The sequence below is a fragment of the Neolamprologus brichardi genome, chromosome 9, assembly GCF_056152115.1.
Source record: "Neolamprologus brichardi isolate AB-2024 chromosome 9, ASM5615211v1, whole genome shotgun sequence".
NCBI lineage: Eukaryota > Metazoa > Chordata > Actinopteri > Cichliformes > Cichlidae > Neolamprologus > Neolamprologus brichardi.
The window spans coordinates 16,504,732-16,524,563 of NC_142112.1; the positions used below are offsets into that span (position 1 = coordinate 16,504,732).

The 19,832-nt window shown below is 40.4% G+C and overlaps 2 protein-coding genes across 2 annotated transcripts in view; one reads left to right on the forward strand and one right to left on the reverse strand.

Annotated features, from left to right (window-relative positions):
* The first annotated feature begins 795 nt into the window (after nucleotides 1–795).
* tecrl2a (trans-2,3-enoyl-CoA reductase-like 2a) lies at nucleotides 796–9,661 on the forward strand. Its single transcript, XM_006806335.2, has 13 exons — nucleotides 796–822; nucleotides 3,898–3,948; nucleotides 4,118–4,169; nucleotides 4,743–4,787; nucleotides 7,777–7,880; nucleotides 7,975–8,090; nucleotides 8,265–8,370; nucleotides 8,721–8,793; nucleotides 8,882–8,925; nucleotides 8,995–9,052; nucleotides 9,170–9,258; nucleotides 9,359–9,404; nucleotides 9,534–9,661. Exons 1-13 carry the CDS (start codon nucleotides 799–801, stop codon nucleotides 9,659–9,661), a joined length of 936 nt encoding a protein of 311 aa, XP_006806398.2. The 5' UTR covers nucleotides 796–798.
* Nucleotides 9,662–10,244: 583 nt separating this feature from the next.
* The window catches only part of abca4a (ATP binding cassette subfamily A member 4a), a 31,143-nt gene continuing 21,555 nt past the window's right edge, over nucleotides 10,245–19,832 (reverse strand). The window contains exons 29-51 of the mRNA XM_035914593.2: nucleotides 19,606–19,763; nucleotides 19,325–19,449; nucleotides 18,730–18,828; nucleotides 18,454–18,643; nucleotides 18,206–18,300; nucleotides 18,088–18,120; nucleotides 17,766–17,871; nucleotides 17,559–17,633; nucleotides 17,275–17,444; nucleotides 16,961–17,138; nucleotides 16,743–16,858; nucleotides 14,927–15,074; nucleotides 14,723–14,846; nucleotides 14,236–14,365; nucleotides 14,023–14,143; nucleotides 13,868–13,930; nucleotides 13,678–13,784; nucleotides 13,386–13,527; nucleotides 13,160–13,294; nucleotides 12,931–13,034; nucleotides 11,980–12,072; nucleotides 11,629–11,878; nucleotides 10,245–11,433 (exon numbers count right to left, since the gene is read on the reverse strand). Of these exons, the coding sequence (XP_035770486.2) occupies nucleotides 11,314–11,433; nucleotides 11,629–11,878; nucleotides 11,980–12,072; nucleotides 12,931–13,034; nucleotides 13,160–13,294; nucleotides 13,386–13,527; nucleotides 13,678–13,784; nucleotides 13,868–13,930; nucleotides 14,023–14,143; nucleotides 14,236–14,365; nucleotides 14,723–14,846; nucleotides 14,927–15,074; nucleotides 16,743–16,858; nucleotides 16,961–17,138; nucleotides 17,275–17,444; nucleotides 17,559–17,633; nucleotides 17,766–17,871; nucleotides 18,088–18,120; nucleotides 18,206–18,300; nucleotides 18,454–18,643; nucleotides 18,730–18,828; nucleotides 19,325–19,449; nucleotides 19,606–19,763 (2,882 nt within the window). The 3' untranslated portion in view covers nucleotides 10,245–11,313. The remainder of the gene's footprint in view (nucleotides 11,434–11,628; nucleotides 11,879–11,979; nucleotides 12,073–12,930; nucleotides 13,035–13,159; nucleotides 13,295–13,385; nucleotides 13,528–13,677; nucleotides 13,785–13,867; nucleotides 13,931–14,022; nucleotides 14,144–14,235; nucleotides 14,366–14,722; nucleotides 14,847–14,926; nucleotides 15,075–16,742; nucleotides 16,859–16,960; nucleotides 17,139–17,274; nucleotides 17,445–17,558; nucleotides 17,634–17,765; nucleotides 17,872–18,087; nucleotides 18,121–18,205; nucleotides 18,301–18,453; nucleotides 18,644–18,729; nucleotides 18,829–19,324; nucleotides 19,450–19,605; nucleotides 19,764–19,832) is intronic.

Sequence of the window (19,832 nt, forward strand, 5' to 3'; positions counted from 1 at the left end):
ACAGGATTCAACTGTGAGGATGACTTCACGCTGAAGACAGTTTTTCACCAGAATGTGTGAACTACATGCACTCAATTAAAAGTGATTACAGTGTGACTCCATAATAATCTACTATTGTCCTCTTCTTGTGGCACAGCTCAATATTGCATTTTAAGACTTGCATTTAGATTAATGAAGTCTCAAATCTCAAATGAACTGACATTTTTCATCAGTATTTCTTTTCACAAGAGAGTTATAGTTATTTCGTGCTCTTCCATTTCTGCACTCTTAGCTACTGCAGCAGATCATTTTATCCACAGGAGAATTTCAAGTTTTGTGCCATCTTGAGTATTTTTTGAAACGCTGCTGTTCTTGTGCATACTCCACTCCTTGAGCATCTCAGTTTCCAGTGGCTACATGAGTCAACACAGACTTATGAGCCAAGAGTGTTCTCCAAAGATACTTTAACAAACAGGGAGAAAACAGAGTGAGAGACAGAGGGAGGTGGGGGGGGGGAGGAAGTTGGAGAAAAGAAAATCAAGAGTAAGACCACAAGCAGGATCTCTAGAGTGCCTCTAGTGACTCTGTGTTCCCAGCACTATCACAGATAAAGAGAGGAAGGGTGAGAGAGACAGAGAGGGAGAGCGTGGCGAAGACTCGGAAGAATAAGGGTCAGTACAGGGTTTGTCTTTGAAAGGAGAGGAGCAATTTCTGGATGTGTGAGAGGGATCTGTGCATGTGTTTTGTTTGCTCATACTAATAGTTACGGCCATTCTTTCACCGTGTGCACAGAGGACATATCAAAAATAAGCCACCGCCATGAGCCGGACCACCTTCTTTGAGGTAAGCCAATGCACAGTTTTACTGCTACTTGAATAAATGACACGGGCAACTGCCACTTCCTGATAGAGTGAGTTACTGAAAGGCACTTGACCAAGGGACTCTACAGAGTGATAAGAGGTGCAGCCAAATTTGGGGAAAACTTAACAAGGCTGAAAATATTACATGTTGTTCTAAAGGGATCGGAAAGTTTATAAAGTCCAAGTTTATTTTCCAGATAAGCTCAAAGCTGGAGGTGTTTTTATGATTTTTCTGTAGCCTTCAGTTTTGGCTTAAGGGCCTGACAAGCTTTAATGAAGAAGCAGACAAGTAATTTGCTGTAAGTGCAGCAGGCCTATGAACTCGAGCTAATTACAACATGCTCTGGGAAGTGTGCCATGCTTTCAGAAGCTGTTATCGAAATCACAGTGGAAAATATGGAAATAGTTAAGCTTCCAGTCTTTACAGTAAGACAGCCAGAAAATCCACCTTCACACTGATTGAACAGTTTTAAAAATGGAACTGATCCTCTACTTCTGATATATAAGAAAAAAGTAGGTTTTGCAGGTTGGAAGCACATTTGCCGTAATGTTTAACTTTCCTTTAACTTCAGGCTGCCTTGAGATTGGCACTACAATATTTAAGAGAGTATCTTTACCTTGATGCCTTGGAGGCTTTTCAGACGTACTTCATCCTTCACTCATGAAACGTCATCTTCAACTTCATGAAACAGCCATTTAAGTAGTGGACTGCAATTTGTGTCTATTTGTGTGTAGTGTATAGGGTCAGACACACGTGAAAAATTTAAGACAAACTAAGAGGTGAATCGATTACTGTCCTTGACTGAAAGAGAAACTCTGTCTAGTCTGTCTATCTTATAAAACGAAACAGGGCCCTGAGCACTAGCAGCATGTCTGTTTAATCAGTGGAGGTATGGAGATGTCTAGGAGAGAGGGCAGTGAATCTAGAGAAAGCAGGTGATAGGGTCCCAGGAGAGGAACTGTGGTACTGCATGAGGAAATTAAAAGTAAGTGAGGGTCATGCAGGACATTTATGAAGACAGCGAGATAGTGGGGAGGTGTGTGCTAGGAGTGACAGATGGGTTCAAAGTGAAACTGGCTCTGAGCCCCTTCTTGTTTGCACTGGTGACGGACAGGCTGACAGATGAGGTCAGTCTTTGTCTGTGTCTGTGGAGTCTGTGGACTGTGATGTCTGCCGGTCACATTATGATCTGTAGTGAGATTATGGGGCAGGTGGAAACGAGTCTGAAGAGATGGAGGTATACACTGAAGAGAAGAGGAATTAAAGTCAGTAGAAGCAAGACAGAATACATATTTTTGAATGGGAGGGAGACAGTTCACAACAACAGTAGCCTTGAATTGAACTAAATTGAACAGTGAAGCTATGAAGAGTAGAGGTGGTGAAAGGTTAATGAGTTTAAATACCAGCCATCCAAAACAACACACAGTGCACATGAGAGGTGAAGGAGACCGTGCAGGTGAGGTGGAGCGGGTGGTGACAAGTATGAGGAGTGATTTGTAGCAGAAGGGTGGCAGCAAGAGTGAAAGGGAAGGTATAAAGATGCTGGTGAAACCTGCTATGATATATTGTTTGGAGATGGCCGCACTAACAAAAAGAAAGGAGGCTAAGTTGGAAGTGCCAGAGATTATTAGATTTGTGATTAGAAAGGAAAATATTAGCACGACAGCTCAGGCTGAGCGGTTTGGAAACAAAGTTAGAGAAGGACATGCAGAGGAGGGATAGTGGATATACTGGACAAAGGGTGTTGAATATGGAGCTGCGAGGCAGGAGGAAAAGAGGAAGACCACAGATTCAGGGATGAAGGAAGACATGCAGAGGGCTGGATGTAACAGAGCAGATGGAGGAGGGTAGGGTGGAGATGAGCAAATGTGGGGACCCCTAAAGGGAAGAGCTAGAAGACGAAGAAGATTATGGATGAGAGTTTTCTCCAGTTTTATCAGTTAGTTATATTAGTCCAAAAACAATATATTTTTGAAAAAAATTAAAAAAGCTGGCAAGCTCAGTTTCTCAGATTTTACCCAGCAAACATAAAATAAGTGTTTGTTTAAACATTTACTTAAATTTCCCCTGCATCCCCAAGGCCTCTGCAAGCATGTGCATGTTCTGTACAACCTGTGCTGTCAGCACTGTCGCCCGCACAGGAGGACAGGAAATCCTAATGATCGGTTTTACAAAGGCATGGCACATCTGAGTGCACAGTGTGCAGCCCAACGACACCGTGATGCTCTTTACCAGCATGCTAATACATCAGCTTGTGCCACCACAACGCAGCTGGGAAAGCTGGCAGATGGAAAGCAAAACAATCCCATCTCCCATGATGCGCTTTGCTGAGACATGAACATGATTTGATTCCAGATCCCGCAAGCATCCTCACACATCGCAAAGAGTGAAAGGATGAAATAATCATTTTATATATGGAACACTGAGGTTTGCAGCTAAACTTTTTACTTAAACCTCTGTATGAATTAAATGTCCTATAAAACTTCATTCACTATATCCAAAGAGGCTGATGGCTTTTATGTTGAGCTTTTCCTCATCCTCATTCCCTCTTTTGTGACTGTGCACTCAGCAAATCTTCAGATACCCATTAGTGGGTTATTACACTGTCCAGTAAAGGAACCTATTTAGCAAGGACAGCTCTGCTGAGCAGCACAGTATGGAGTGCTTTCAGAGCAAATTGTGGGCCCACCCACCTACCCTCCTTGCATATGCTATACATCACCGCTGACATGGTCTAATTAAGATGAAAACAAATGTGTGCAAGAAAGCATATCACTAAGGACAAATGGACACACTTTGCAGTAGGTATTTTAGGAGCAGACGTGACCACATTTTATTTGAGGCGTTTATATTTTAATCAAATTGTGTTTTTACAGTGATGATTACATGTGCAATAATGTCTACCTTACAGCTGCAAGAAAGCAATACATAACTAAAAATAGCAATAAAGTTTAATCTTGTGCTACTGTGATCAACAAAGCTGGAAAGAAATCTTAAATCTGGCGTTTACTCTGTGGGTTATATACATTATAAAGGTGCCTCATTTTCTTTCTTCAGGTGGAAGTTCTTGATGCCAAGACAAGGGAGCAGCTTTGTTTTCTAGACAAGGTATGCTGACATTTTAACACAATTCATACGTCTTAAGTTTATAATTATGAATAAATAAGGACATGAAAATGACTTTTCAATCTCACTGACACACAGTGCTTTGTATTTAGTGCTTGAGTCTGACATAAAGTTGAGTTTATAATAACTGTAAACTTTCTGTTGCATTAAGGTGGAGCCCCACTCGACAGTAGGAGACATAAAGAGCCTTTTTCACAAATCATGTGAGTGCCTATAATAGTAATGTAGCGCAAAAATGAGCCTGTTTAGATTTGTTAGAAGCACATGTGGCTGTAATTTTGTTAGTCTTGCTGTTACCTAGAACCCTGTCAATAAATAGAACAAGACTTGAGTTATACTATAATTCAATAAAACACAGAAGATCAGTGCTCCCAGTTCTTTATTATCTTTCACTGCATGTTTACTGTAAACAAATCCTTCAACTTGTGGTTGTTGGATAAAAAAAACATTATTACACTATCTCTGAATGAAAAATCTTACAGTTCCTCCTATTAAATCTCTTCACCAGAGAGCTGTCCTTCTAAAAAACTATTTTTTATTTACTTCTCTGAAGCCCACAGTGCTTCTGTCATCAGCATGTGTCTGGTCAGAAACGTTACCAAATGTCTGCTGAGCCCAAGGCCATCGGCATCTATCAGAGTAGCAGAGCTCAACGTTATTCCATTGTGATCAATTATTTTTGGGCCTGAGGCCAAAAAACTGTGTGTGCGGTACCAGCTATGTCCAACACTGCGACTGTGTTTGTGTGTGCATACGTGCTCGTTTGATCGGCACAGATCCTCACTGGTATCCAGCAAGACAGGCCCTGAAGCTTGATCCAAGTAAGTGGCTGTGATGTAAATATAGCATTTAGTGTGTGTGTGTGTGTGTGTGTGTGTGTGTGTGTGTGTGTGTGTGTGTGTGTGTGTGTGTGTGTGTGTGTGTGTGTGTGTGTGTGTGTGTGTGTGTATTTTATAGCATTAAACACTACAGAAGGCAATGTGGCCCCAAAGTGTCAAGACTGGTTACTCAGTTCAAGTTTCAAACTGTCTAAAATATTTGGACCTCATTACCCACAAGTACCCGTATAGATAAGTATGAGATCTTTTTCTTCATAAAGGCCAACATCTCTACAAATACTCTTGATTTTAATTAAAACTCATCTATTCATAGATACGTCTGTATCCATCACTTCAGGCACTGCTTTTTTGCAATGCTACACTTACAAAATTGGGGTGGGACTTAAATACTGTATGTCTAGCTCAGTACATTTGAATCAATTCAATTCAATTCAATTCAATTCAATTTTATTTATATAGCGCCAAATCACAACAAATGTCGCCTCAAGGCGCTTATCAATCAAGCTGTGAATTTGGGTTTTGCAATAAATCAACAAAAACTGGAACATAGAAATGTTTGGTCTGAGATTGTGTTGCACTTTCCAGGCCATAAACCTTTAGATACACATGCAAAATTGGATGCCACAATAAAGTCAAAGCTTTAAACAAGAAGCACTGTGAGAGCACAAACATCTGCCAAGGAAGCTCACTCTGTGGGCGCTACTTACTTTTCTTTGATTTAAAAAAAATATATATATTTTAAGACGTTTGTAGTGCAATAAAAAACAGATAAGGGCAGCATGGCAGATACTTACTTTGATTACACAAACAAGTATGGATTTGTAAATAACTGGACATGAATAACTCAAGCTTACTGTATAATATTATACTTTCATTAAAAATGTAACACATTTGGAGGTCAACTTGACAGAAAGGCAGACTTGAAACATAAAAGTGAGGTCAGAGGTCAAATGTGAATAATATTTAGATCCAAATTATAATGTGATAATTATAATGTGATATTTTGAATCGCCCATATTGATATGATGTTCTAAATGTTTTCAGTACAAACAAAGGCAAAATAATTTTTTAAGGAAAAGGCATAAGTTCTATGGTTTTTTGTCACTTTTCTGACTAATTAGTCATTAAGTTGACCACGAAGACTTCAGATGACCTCATTGGATATAAGATACATTTTAGTGGATTGTTAATACGACCCCACTCTACACCGGTAAAAGGTTTTATCACATTGTGACAAAGTGGCTAGGACCGAATTCATTTACCATTTGTTACTTGCATATATTGTTATTTTGTGTTCTGTTATCTAATCATAATGCTTTAATGTAAACACAGCACATGTAACCTCGCCTCTGCATACTATCCCGGGTCTGTTTGTGGTAGCATTGGTTATATTCATTACAGCAGTGCAAATGTTCTCAAAGCTAAATGTCACTTCATCATTAGTTGATTTGAATCTTTCATTTGTTTATGTAGTTTGGTTATACTTGTGTGTTCCTTTGTGCAGGTCCTATGTGTAAAACAGATATGTGGGAGGGGGAAAATTAAGAACACTTAAAAGACACTTGAACAGTCTGCAGATGCTGTCTTCCTGTCACTTTCCATGCTGCTTACGTTATGCTACCCCACACATTTATTTAAACCTTTTTGAGCTATCATGTTTGCAGACAGAATCACACCCACATAATCACTACCAAAAACATCACCTCCATGGCAGAGGTAACGAGAGAAGGTTTATGTTAGTATAGAAAGAAAAGTACGTGTGGGGAACACAGTTCCTATTTACGGTTCCGAAAGTAAGCCTACACCTGACTTCTAAATGTATCTTTGGTACTGTCAGTTCAGTATTTTCAGGTGTGCTCCTGACTTGATGGAGAGCTAAAGTCCATCAGAAAGAGGTCAGAGGTAAAAGGTTTGTGATAACCTACAGTTGGATGCATTCTGCAAAAGCAGTAGAAATGAAAAACCTTAAAGAGGATCACACATCTTCAGTCCCCAAAGCACTTTTGTAGTGTTGCTGACCACTCAAAGTGCTTTACACTACAAGCCACATTCAGTTTTTTCACACAGCACTTTATGCTGCGCTCTATGCTGTGCTCTTTCAGCCACACTCATGGCTAATTCAGATTCACCATTGAATCTAACCTGATGTAAATGAAATAAAGACAATCAAACAGACTTGATTGTTGATTAATCAAACAGACTAATGCGGACAACTGATGATATGCCACCTCCTAACCCTAAAAGTATCCTTGGTTGGATATAGGATCATTCGCTATTGATAAAGGTTTATGCAATAAGTTCTGGCATATTTATCTTTACACTCATCCTGTACTTCAGTGAGCAGTGAACCATTAATACATTTCAGCGTGCTGCTTCCATTAGCAGCCACGCAGGCCCAACCACTCCGGCAGAACAACCACGTCAGCGCAGTGGAAACACTGTCACCTCGCAACAAGAAGGTTCATCTTTACAAAGTCATCTTAACTATGAAATCTTTTGTCCATTTCTCCTTTATTGTTTTAAAGACCATTTAATATGCATCGCTGCTCCATCCATTTCAGCCCAAATTAAAGCTGTAAAGGCAAATACAGCCTAACCTGATGTATGATGTTGGAAGGCTTTAGTCTTGTATATCTGGGATCTACCTGGCTGCTAAGAATTAGACAAGAGAACTTTGGTTCAAATCTATTTGGGTCAGTTGCCCCTCAGGATATTCTAAAAATGCTGCACAATTAGTAGAGCAAATTATCTGTGGCCGTGCCCCCTGGAGCTTCCAGGTAGAGAGAACGTGCGCTGAAAACCTGAAACTCTGCACAGCGCTGCCTGTGTCACTGGGAAGATTTCTGCTGTTGTGTCCATTTCTCAAGCCCACATTCTAGAGGCGATGATCTCTGTTGGATAGTAAAAATGTTTGTTGGTATTTTTCCAGATGGATTTGTTTGCCCTAAAGGTTGTTTTTGTTCTTATACAGAGGGAAAATCACTCAGAGATGATGAAATCTTACAGAATCTGCCAGTGGGGACCACTGCCACCATGTATTTCAAAGATCTTGGTCCACAATTAGGATGGACTATGGTACGATTAATTCAACAGGCATATTGGCAGTTGTTGTTTTTTTTAAATCTGTGACACATTAAAAAAAGAAAGTCATCTTTTCTTCTGTTTTCAGGTGTTTCTTGCAGAGTATATCGGGCCCCTTCTGAGCTACCTCCTCTTCTACTTTCGAATACCCTACATTTACTCAAACCGATATGCACTTAGTTCCAGCCCCCACCGTGTTGTCACGTACGTTGAAAATGAAATATCAACTACAGCACAAATTACGACAGACCACGGCTAAATTAAAATTGTTCTATGATGAAAATGCTATTCTAACTATTATATATACGTATACATGTACTGTGCAAGAGAATGACCTGCTGCCAGAAGCCAGTCTTATCCCTCGGCTCTCTCTCTCAGACTGGCCTGCGTCTGTCATACCTTCCACTACACGAAGAGGCTGATAGAGACAATCTTTGTGCATCGCTTCTCACATGGGACCATGCCTCTCAGGACTATAGTCAAGGTGAGGAAAAGTCTAAAGTTAAAGAGGAGAGCCTCTGATAATAAGCTCCTCTCTTTCACAGTGTGTGGCCTCATTTTTCCTGTCCTGCACCAGTTTTTGTTTTTTCATGTTTTAATGTTTATTTATAGCTACTAGCATGTAGCACGTACCACTGCCAGTTTCCAATGCCCATCCACACAGGGTCCTTGAATGCACTATAATTTATGAATGTCATAATAAAGTTAAACAAAGCTTCGTTTGACAATGCAGAATATAACTTGCAGTCTCTACACAGTATCTTTGTGAGGACTGAAACTTCACTGATCACTTTCATATTAAGTATTTATGTATGTGCTCATTTCGTCTTTCAGAATTGTGCCTATTACTGGGGTTTTTCAGCATGGTTGGCTTACTATATCAACCACCCTCTCTATACGCCTCCATGTAAGTCAGTCCGAGTATGCCACATACAGCGTTTTTGTTTTTCTCCTGTATTTTCATCATATCAAAGCCAAACTGTCTTTCTCCGCAGCATACGGAGAACTGCAAGTCAACTATGCACTAATTCTATTTGTGGTACGTATACTAATAATTACACTGGCATATCACAAGCACAGACTCCTGATTTGTTTATTTCCGCTCTAGATGTGTGAAATGGGCAACTTCTCCATTCACTTGACTCTGAATAAGCTCAGGGGAGATGGTGAGTCGCTGAGCTTTGCTAACCTTCATGGATGAAGCAGGGTCATCCATCAATTCAAATACTGTAAGATGAAATTATACATATGTAATTCATTCACTGGCCGAATTATTTTTGCAGGACCCAAGGGTAGAAGATTTCCTATGCCAAATAAGAACCCCTTCACCTGGCTTTTTTTCTTTGTATCCTGCCCAAACTACACATACGAGGTAACACGCAGCATTCAGAACGGTTTATCTAGCATTAAATTTTCATCCATGCTTGAGCATTTACCTCACTTTCTGCTTGCACACTGGACATACACTGTAGGTTGGAGCTTGGGTGAGCTTTTCTATCATGACCCAGTGTCTGCCAGGTATGAGCTTCCTTTCATCTTTTGCTGTCACCAAGTGAGCATGTCCATAAATATAATCCACTGTGGAACTGCATGGTTGATGAGAAAGCCTCTTGGTTATCCCCACATGTTGTATATTTTGTCTTTCAGTGGCATTTTACACATTACTGGGGTTTATTCAGATGACCATCTGGGCCAAAGGAAAGCACAAAGCCTACATCAGGGAATTCAAGGACTACCCCAGTCTCCGAGTGGCTATTATACCTCTGATTCTTTGATAATGGTTAAAGCATGAACCTCATACAAAGAAACAAAGAAGTCTGCTGCTGCTACTATGCAATTTTGTCTACAAATGAATGAGCCGAACTAGGAGGAAACAGAGCAATAATGTGGCTGTTTACGTGTTTAAGGCTTTAAAAAACATGCCGGAAACCTTTTAAAGTCAGCAATAATAGCAGTGTTTAATATCAACAGAAGATTGGATTTCTTTCTCAGAGGTTGATTTAGCATTGTGATAAAACTCAGAGTTCTTCCTGTCATATTAGCTACGCTTTGACATTTGGATTTTCTATGTTTGATTCTTTCAGAATATTAAGGAGTGTTTGAGAAACCAGTGAGGAGTGCTGACTGCATATTGGTTTGTTAGCATAGGTTGTTGCTTTTTATTACGAGATGAAAGTTTTCTAGTTACATGTAAGTGAAAGAAATTGAGCATACTCATCCTCATCATAAAGTGCCTGCAGAAGCAAACGAAGAAATTTGAAATGTCACAGCATCCATTTAAGAGTGCAACATCACTTTTAAGCTCTCAGGAGGAACGCTGATAAAGCAGGTGTTTAATCACGCTAAAGTTAAGCCCTTCTAATGCTTATCTCAGATAGTTTTCTCCAGAGAAGTGCAAACTGTACTGACGTTAATGTACAGAGACTTTATCAGGTAGTCAGTGATAAGTGCTGCAGTTCTCAAGCCTATATTGCCTAATCTCAGGTTAAAACTGTTCTTTTTTTGGTTATAAAAGTGAATTCAAGGTCTGAATAAAGGTCCACATCTTAAAGAAAACACACTTCATTATTTATTGCCTCACAGAAACACGTCATCATCTTCTAATGACACTAGGTGCTGCAAACAAATCATGAGGACAAAGCGCAAAAATTAAAAATTAATGGCATAAAGAGATCATATTAATGAAATGTATTTAACAGCGCAAGAAGGATTTTGTAATGATTATGAGCTGTATTGCACAGATCACCAATAAATCTCATGATGCTTCGAGTAATACCGCATCAATAAGGTGCTAAGCCTTTGCTTCCCTGAGCCCTTACTCCACATATCTAAAGAAGGCAGTGAAAGTGAATCTTGCTTGGCATCTGAAGCAAAAATATATATATATAAACAATCTATGCTTTCTTTACACACCCACATTGAAGGTTGTTTTTTTCATATTTCATCAGTTAAAGGCCTAAAAGGTGAGCACAACGTGGAACAAATAGCAGGCAGGCACAGAAATGCTCCACATTTTCCAAAAAGTCAAAGCCCGCTAACATTGTTTACCGGAGAAGCAAAATCGAGCAGCATGCACTTTTGCCACGAGAGAAATCATTTAGGGATCGACTTCTTCACAGGCTGCGCTGTGAGGTTAGAAGATGCAACAGATCGACTGTAACATTCGAAAGACTCCATCAAACGTGGATTTAAAACACAAAGGACTTCTTTTCCGCAAAAGTTGGAAACCAAAAGTTCATCCTCTGTTGGCGTCCAAAAAATGATGCGCCTGTCACTGGTGTCTGTTGGGTTGGGAGGGATTTTTCTGCAGACTGTCTCAAATCAAAAGGGGGCCCCGATTATACCTACTAGCTTTCGGTCCCCTCAAAGTACACACATCAATAGGACTTTGAACACTGGCTTCCAAGCTGAGCTCATTGAATTAAGTTCACCTCCCCAAAGACTTGATGGGTGTGGTATCAATATATCGCTGGGCTCCAGCAGCTTTTGGATGCAATACAATACTTTCATCCTCTCTTGACTGCTGCTTGGCAAAATTCACAAACACCTGCAGGGACAAAGAAACAAAAACAAAGATTTGATTAAAGCAGCAGATTGACATACGGCATAAAATTAGGGGCCAAGGTACAAAATGCAAAAAGAGGTTAAAATATGACCGACGTGCAAAGTCTTGCAACATAATGAAATAGATCTTTTTTCCATTTTAGAATTCATTGTGTTGTGCATTTCTGCACCAATTTACCTGGTCGAGAGTGGTTTGTGACACTGAGTAGTCCTCTATTTTGAGTTTCTCCTTATTAGCCAGGACCATCTGAAAGATCCTAGCCAGGGAGGATGAGGAGATCTTGTACTGTAGCGTGTTGTAGTGCTTCTCTCTCTGGATGCAGCCAGGGAAGGTACTTTCCATGAATGCTTCAGCAGGGTTCAAGTCCGGGGCACAACCGGGCTCAGACGCCCTGATCTTCATGGTGACCACGTAGCCATCGCCAAATCTAAAGTGTGTAAAAAGACGGGCACTTTTAGTGAAATAGTTACTGAAAATGAAGATCAGGTATTTTGTTATATGAATAAATAATAAAGTAAAATGACCAACTTGTATTTGAGATGCTGAATAGTTCCCAAACACTTGAAGGATCCATTAACCATAATGGCCAAGCGCGTACACAGTGCCTCACATTCCTCCATACTGGAAAGAAAATCATAACAATTAGATGCCGTGCTCACTCACATGTGTACACACATAATACAGAGAGACAGGGGAGAAATCAGAAGATCAGAACAAGAAAAAGTGTCTTTGTAAGTTATTTGGACACCATATACTGCTAGTATTGCCTCAGCGTAAGTTGTAAAGGGCATATGTATTATCTGGACACTGGGAGTGGGGACTTTAAAGCGGTAGGGTGGATGGTTTTCCTGTAGGAATTTTTAAGTGACATACGTATTACTTCCTGCTTCCTAGTGAGATTTTGTGCATTGGTATATGGAATAAAAAACATTCATTCACCAGGTGTGAATTCAAAATGCAAAGGAATGTAATGCCGTAAGGTTATCTCTGACTTATGGCACATGATTTGCTTTTCCGTCTTCCTTTCTGCATTTTCTCTGGGGAAACAGCCCAGAGTATTAAACCCATGTTGCCCTATTATTGGGGGTACTGTACCAGAAGATGCCTCTAAGGCATGGGTGTTAATTATAAGGCTTGGGGACCAGAATTGGCACAGTAAAGACTTCAATCTGGCCCGCTGGACAGCTTTGGAAAATGCGAAGGAGGGCGTATATGTTTAGGCCTTTTTGCAGCTTTCGCTACTGATGAAGACCTGCTCTCTGGCCCTTCATACACCAAAGAAATTAAGTATAAATAAATAATTAAATGGCAGAACTTCTTTACACTGACAAAAAGTGGAGCTTCTTTGGACCAGACCACTTAAGATCAAAGTGTGGCCTACAGTGTAAAGTTTGACATCTCTGCTCAAGCATTCAGAATTTTTTGCTTTATATGTCAGTTATCCATATGTATTTGTTTATGTTAAAATATAAGCTTCACCTGTGTGACGTGAGGACCACGGCTCTTTTGTCCTGAATAACACTCATGATGGAGTTCCACAGAAAACGTCTGGAAAGAGGGTCCATACCTGTAGTAGGCTCATCCTAAAGTGCAGGAACAATAAACAAATTAGCTTCGGCACATCTGAATTTTGTCCATTATCTGCTTAATATTCTTATAACTGTAATATCCACTCATAACCCACTAATCCTGTTATTGTTGGACTCACCAGCAGCACCAGAGCAGGACAGCCAATCATTGCAATGGCTGTGGAGAGTTTCCTCCTGTTACCTCCGCTGTAGGTCCCAGCACAGTGACCTGCATATTCTGAGAGTCCCAGCTTCTGGATGGCCCACTCTGCAACCTAAGTTAGAAGAAGATAAAGTTCCCCATTTCAAAATAATGTCACAATAAAACTTCATCCATCAACTGTCAAACCTAGTTCTGCATCTCACCCTGCTGATCTCAGACTCTGGCACTCCACGAAGGCGGGCGTAGAGGTGTAGGTGTTCTCTGCCTGTCAGCAGCTCATCTATGGCATCAAACTGAGGGCAGTAACCCATGTTCTGATGGACATCCAGGATATTGGTCAAAATGCTGTGAGAGATTTATGCAGATAGGTGAAGTGTATCAAACCTTCTTTTTCACCCAGCATCACAGAAACTTAAAACAACGGCGATTATCAGCAACTTAATGTATTCGACATCAATGCTCAAATTCAGCACGGAACAACTGCGATGTACAAACCTGTGACTTGCAACCGAGGCTTCTCCTGAGGTGACATTAATGTCTCCAGTCAACATCTTAAAGGTTGTGGTTTTCCCAGCTCCATTTACCCCCAGGAGACCGAAGCACTGTGGATATTTGGAAGTAGAAAAAGACAGCCTTAGAGGTAACATACCGTACCATATATTAGTTTAACCAAACCTCTACAAACCTCTCCAGGTGATACTCCGACACAGATTCGGTCTACTGCAGGGATAATTGTTCCTGTGTAAGTCTGGTAAGAGAACATCAGAACAAAAATAAAGCTCAAAATCTGTTTTCTTTTTTTGTTGTCCACAGTGTGTCCTAATAAAGACTAACACTGACCTTGGACAAGTCTCTCACACGTAAAATGTCATTTGATTTTCCACTCTGATAAATTCGCTGTCTTTCCTCTCCAACATCCACGTCTTCATCCAAAATGTGAGGCTTTGGGCAATCGGGTATCCTGCCAGCGGGAAAAAAATTGCTACTCAGTCATGGTTTGATTTGGTGTGTTATCTGGACAATGACTTTCATCACATGTGTAAATTTACTTGCCAGTTATTCAGGAAGAAGCGATACTGGAAGAGAATATTAATGATGAAATAGACAAATCCCTCAACACCCATGCAGAACAGGTTCTTCCCAATAAAATCCCAGTTATAGGGATCTGGACTGTAGTCCTCACCTGAGAAAATGTAGAAACAAAATTCCTATAAATCCTACTTTCCCAGTTGGTGCTTTTCATGTAAGTTTCTCCAGCCTATTTAATGTGGAAAACACTGGAATGCATGAACCGTTAGATACACATCATTAATATTTCATGTTGCATTTTTAGTTCACATTTGCATAGCAATAATGCTGATTCTGTTCCAGGGGATCTTGTTGCCTAAGCAGTCTTTGCAGCAACACTGCAGCTGCTTCGGGTCATGGTGGCAAATGTATGGTATGAGATTTCTGATGACCTCTTTATTAAAAAGACATTGTAGGATATTTTATAGCTACATGTATTTGAGGGGTATGAGTCTGTGTGGTTCATAATTACCAAAGCGGGCATAGACATCACTTATAGCTTGGTTCATAGCCATGTCTATGAGACCTCGGCCCAGGCAGTAATGGGGGAACATCAGCATCACCCTCTTCAACAGCTGGTTGAACCCATACAGAGCCTAGATAGAAACCCAACGTGTAATATTAAGTTTGACATCAAAATTGGTTGAAGTGGTAGAAACAAACCTACTGGGCTTACCGTGTTGCTCTCAAACAGGTCCAGGATGAAGGTAATGGCACTGCTGTTGATGCCAATGAAGAGGTTGATACATGACAAAGAGACGTAGGCTGTGCTGGGAACACTGAACACGTATGACATGGGGTACATCATGGGTGTCACAGACCAGCTGAGAGAGAAGGAAGGAGATTAGAAAAAGGATCAATTAAAGGGAAAGCCCAGTGCTTGATGCTGATGAGAGGAAAACGCTGCAATAGATCACATTTTATGTTTTTTTGACAGTATGTGCTCTCCAAATCTTTGCCAAATAAACAAAAATGCTGCAATATTTTTACTTGACATGGTATTTAATGACCCAGCCAGGCAATGTAGAGAAAACCTGATATACATGAGTTTAATAAGAATTCAGTGATGCAGTAGCTCACATTTAGGCCAGATGATAGGAAATATTTACCAGAGGAAGGTTATAAAAACTCTACCCATGTAGACCAAACTCAAAACCAATCAATAATAAAATAATCTTAGAATAAATATGTGATAGATATATGCAATATTAGAAAACCACTCAGCTGTGAAATTAATTCAAGAAGTATGCTTGAAGTTTCCTTTTGATTCAGATGTACTTTCTTCTTGTTTTGTCTGTATTTCACAAGAATGCAAATCTAATGTAGCTCTTAGAGGACAGGCTGGAGTTTACGGTGTGACATTTAGTGTAATTACATTAGGTTACTGCAGGACACAAACATCTATGGAAAACTGGATCACACATCAGAGACCGGCAATGTGGCTGTGACAATACCACATTATTACTAGTGACTGCAGGTGACGACTAATTTCTCAGTTGATTAAAAGAGAAGAAAAAGTTAGAATGACTAATCTAAAACTAAGAAACTAACTAACTATCGAGCTAAATTTGAGGACTGTTTGATGGGCAGTGTCACATTCTTCGATCGTGCTGTTTCACTGTGTGTCTCGCGTCATTCATTATGAACACTGCGCGTTACAGTCCAAACGGTCACAGAAATAGAAGAATAAACTGATATTAAATATGATATGAAAACACTTTACTACAGATGCTTACATATTAATAAATTATCACAAATTAACTTTAAGAAAACAAATAAATCGCAGATAAAAAAGTGTTGCGCACAGCGTTGTGCCGTGCATTATTAAAGAAGCACATTGTTCTGCAATTAATGACAACCAATAAAATAACCACATTAAAAGTGCAAATCTGAAATAACAAGAAACAATAAATCATCCGTCCTTGTCCGGGGCAGCAGTGAAACCTAGCCGCGTCTTTCACCTCATTCGGGGAAACACCAAGGGTTTTCCAGGCTAGCTGAGGGATGTGGCCTGGGAACTCCAGCGTGTTCTGGATCTACCTTGTGTCCTCCTCACCCAGTAGGCAACCACCTCACCTGTCTCCATTCAATATGAAGGAGTAACAGCTCTACGATGAGCCCCTCCCGAATGACTGAACTCCTCACCCTATCTCTAAGGGAGAGAAAGCTCATTTAACCACTTGTCTCCACAATCTTATTCTTTTGCCTTCAGAAAATCTCAAAAAATAACAAAAATCTCATGCCTAGGTTAACATTTTTCCACAATATTGTTTGGGCTGCAGCTCCACCTGGTGGCAGATGGCTGAATAACAGCTAAGACAGTTTACTGGCACTGGGAATCAATTAGAATGTTAAGAACTGGATTAAATGACTAGTACGTCTGACACCGACTAGTTTGATCAGTGACAATTATTCATCTAGTCATGCACATCCATAATTATTACACTAAAATCACACATATAAAACAGTAAACTAAAAAGATTAAAGCTTACCCGTAAAGCATAAGCAGAGCAATTAATGGTTGGAGGTTGGTTGGTGAGGTGTAGCACTTCCTGTCGAAAAAGATGAAAATTTCCACCACCATTGCTGCACTGATGGAATAATTAACCTGAAGAGAGTTACAGAAATACCAGTGTTTACAAAAAGCTACTGACGGATCTTCTTGATTGTACTGAAATCTCACAGTCTTAATGTAATGCTGCTGCAGTACCATGTCCCACAGAAAGTTGGCCATCCAGTACACCAGTGGACTGACACCACTGACAAACTGCAGGTGTTTGGCCTGAGTGACCCTCTCCTGGATGAGATAGAGGACAAAGCTGGCTGGGACAAAGGACATGGCAAAGATGACACAAATGGCCACCACTGCATCCACTGATGTGGTCAGACTGGGAAAATGAGAGTGAGATGGATTTATTTTTATTTGTTTGAGGAGATCTTTGTGCAACAAATGTCTTTTTTGGCTCTCTTAAAAAGCCCTTGAAATAAGATGGGGTGATAACTACTTGGCTGACGTTGACTCACACAGTGATCTCAGAGAGCTGTTCTTTGGTGAGGTTCAGAGGATGGTTGATGGCAGTGATTCCATATTCAGCAAGGTTAGCTTCTCTGGGCAGGTTTGCACGGAGGATTGCATTGTTGGCCACGTTCATAAAAGATACCATGGCATGCCAGCCCTTATTGTTATACCACACCTGCAAAAAGGAATAGATGCTGCTGCTGATTCCTAATATCAAACTACAGCATGATCTTTCATATTGTGTAGGCAAGTTAATTTTAGAGACAAAGCTTTCATTTAATTAACTGACCTTGACATTGTTTTCAGTCTCCATGTACCTAAAGAACGTCCCTATATCCTCTAGCGTTTGTTTCGAGTATTTTCCCTGCAAGCACAAATTTGAGGCTTAAAAAATAATCACAAAGGAACAAAGTGATAAACATGCAGAAACAGAGATACAGCAACAATGACAGACCCTCCACAGAAAAAAACATAGTATTTGGCTTCAAAGGCTTACCCCTGTTACATTGAGCAGTCGTCCCAGCTGACCTGCTACGTCCTGGATGGTCTTTGGCTCCACCCCTAAAACAGGGAGCTGTGCTCCCACTGATATACCCCCGTACCTGGATGCCACACAGAAAATCCCTTTGACAGAGCCTTTCAGTAATCTGCCTGCTTTCATACTTAGATTATTACCTTATTTCAACCACTAGAGGAAGAACCATACCACTGCACATAACACAACATCTATGCGGTGCACTTCAACCATGTCAGACATTTCCACTATCTGGACTGAAATGGATTTTCCAATAAATTCGTTTGATTCAAATTTAAATTACCTTTGTTCATTCACCCAGTATTTGCTTTTCAAGCTGAAAAAAAATCAGATGCAGAAATTAGATATTGTTTTCACCCTGGAGTATATTAAAACAACTGGCAAGAACTTGTCCAAAACACCTGGTTCTGATGATTCCAGGGTAGGTTTTCACCAGGTAGTCTGAAATATTCCTGCCTGTTAGGTCCACGAGGACATCTCCTGTTGACTGGATCCTCTGAGGAATAGGAACAGGATTTCTCTGTCAACACTTATCAGCAGCAGTGGATCGAATGCAGATGTAATTCCACTTATGGATCTTAACGTTGTACTTATAGTATAATTGCATGCACATAATGTGGTCATGTTCAGTATCAGTTACGTAACCTACCTGTGGAGGTGGCAGCCCTCCAGCTCCATCAGGACACACAGGAAGCATGGTGAGTTTTGTAGGTGTGCTGCACTTGCATTGTGGAGACGGTCTCAGGGAGCTCCACTCTGTGCCGGCCAGCATTTCTATGAGAGCAGGGTTGACCAAGGGCATCTCCCATTCTGTGGTGATGTTGTTACATGGGAAATCTCTTCCAATGGAGGAAAGTAACTAATGTTAAACAAAAAACACACACAAGACAGTGCAAGAACCGCTAGTTCTGTTAAGTTGACTTACTCCAGCGGTTCATCCGCCATGCACCGAGTCCCAAAGCCGGGCTTTTCCAACAGCACCTCGCCGAAGTACCTCATCTGAGCATCTGGAGGGCACTCATTACTACATTGGGTAAAGTGTAATGAATACAAAATAGCAAATATCTGAAAATTCTGTCCATTTACACATTTTACACAAACATTTGTTAAAAGATATTTTATTTGAGCCAGACTGATCAACCCAACTGAACAGGTACATCTTCTCGTAACAGCTAAACCTTTCATGATGGAATAGTGCAGGGGTGTCAAACTCAAATACACAGTGGGCCAAAATTCAAAACTGGAACAAGGTCGTGGGCTAACCTTAATATTTATTGAAAAAAAAATCTTCCTCCAGATTTAAGAATGAATCTCTTCTTATTTACTCAAACAAGTTTTGCTGAAAAACTGAATATGGAACAAGTAAAGCTTAATACTAAACAATATATATATTAGCTGTATAATACCAGTAGGCCAGCTCTAATAGTAATTTGGCATGGCTTCGCGGGCCAAACGTAATTAGGCTGCGGGCCAAATTTGGCCCGTGGGCCAGAGTTTGACACCTATGGCCTAGTGCATACCTGAAGAAGGTGTATTGTTGTCCATACATCCATGGGCTGAGGGTCAGGCTCGGATACTCTCCAAAAGGTGGAACGATCAGAGTGAATGTCAGTGCCAGGAAAACAAAACTGGCAGGCAGGACAATCTACCAAAAACAGAAAAACAAAAACCAATCTTACACAGCTGAAACACATAGTGCACTTTGCTTGTTTCCACAGCCGTCCAAGGCAATGGTAGTTCTTAAAATAATAATGATAATGACAATGTCTTTTATTAAGATATCATAAAATAAGAAGGTTACCTGGGCAATGAAATCTTTGTAAGAGCGTGTGGCATGATGCAACCTCTTGATTACCAGAGCAAAGAATTGTTTGGTGGTCAGACAGAGGCCTCTGACCTGGTAGGATCCTCTGCCTGCACTGCCTTCTGATGTGTCACATGTACTCTGGCCATTGGACTCTGAAATAAAAGCTTAAATTTAAATTACTTCCACCAGAGATCTCAATGCTAAATTACAGCCGCCAGTGA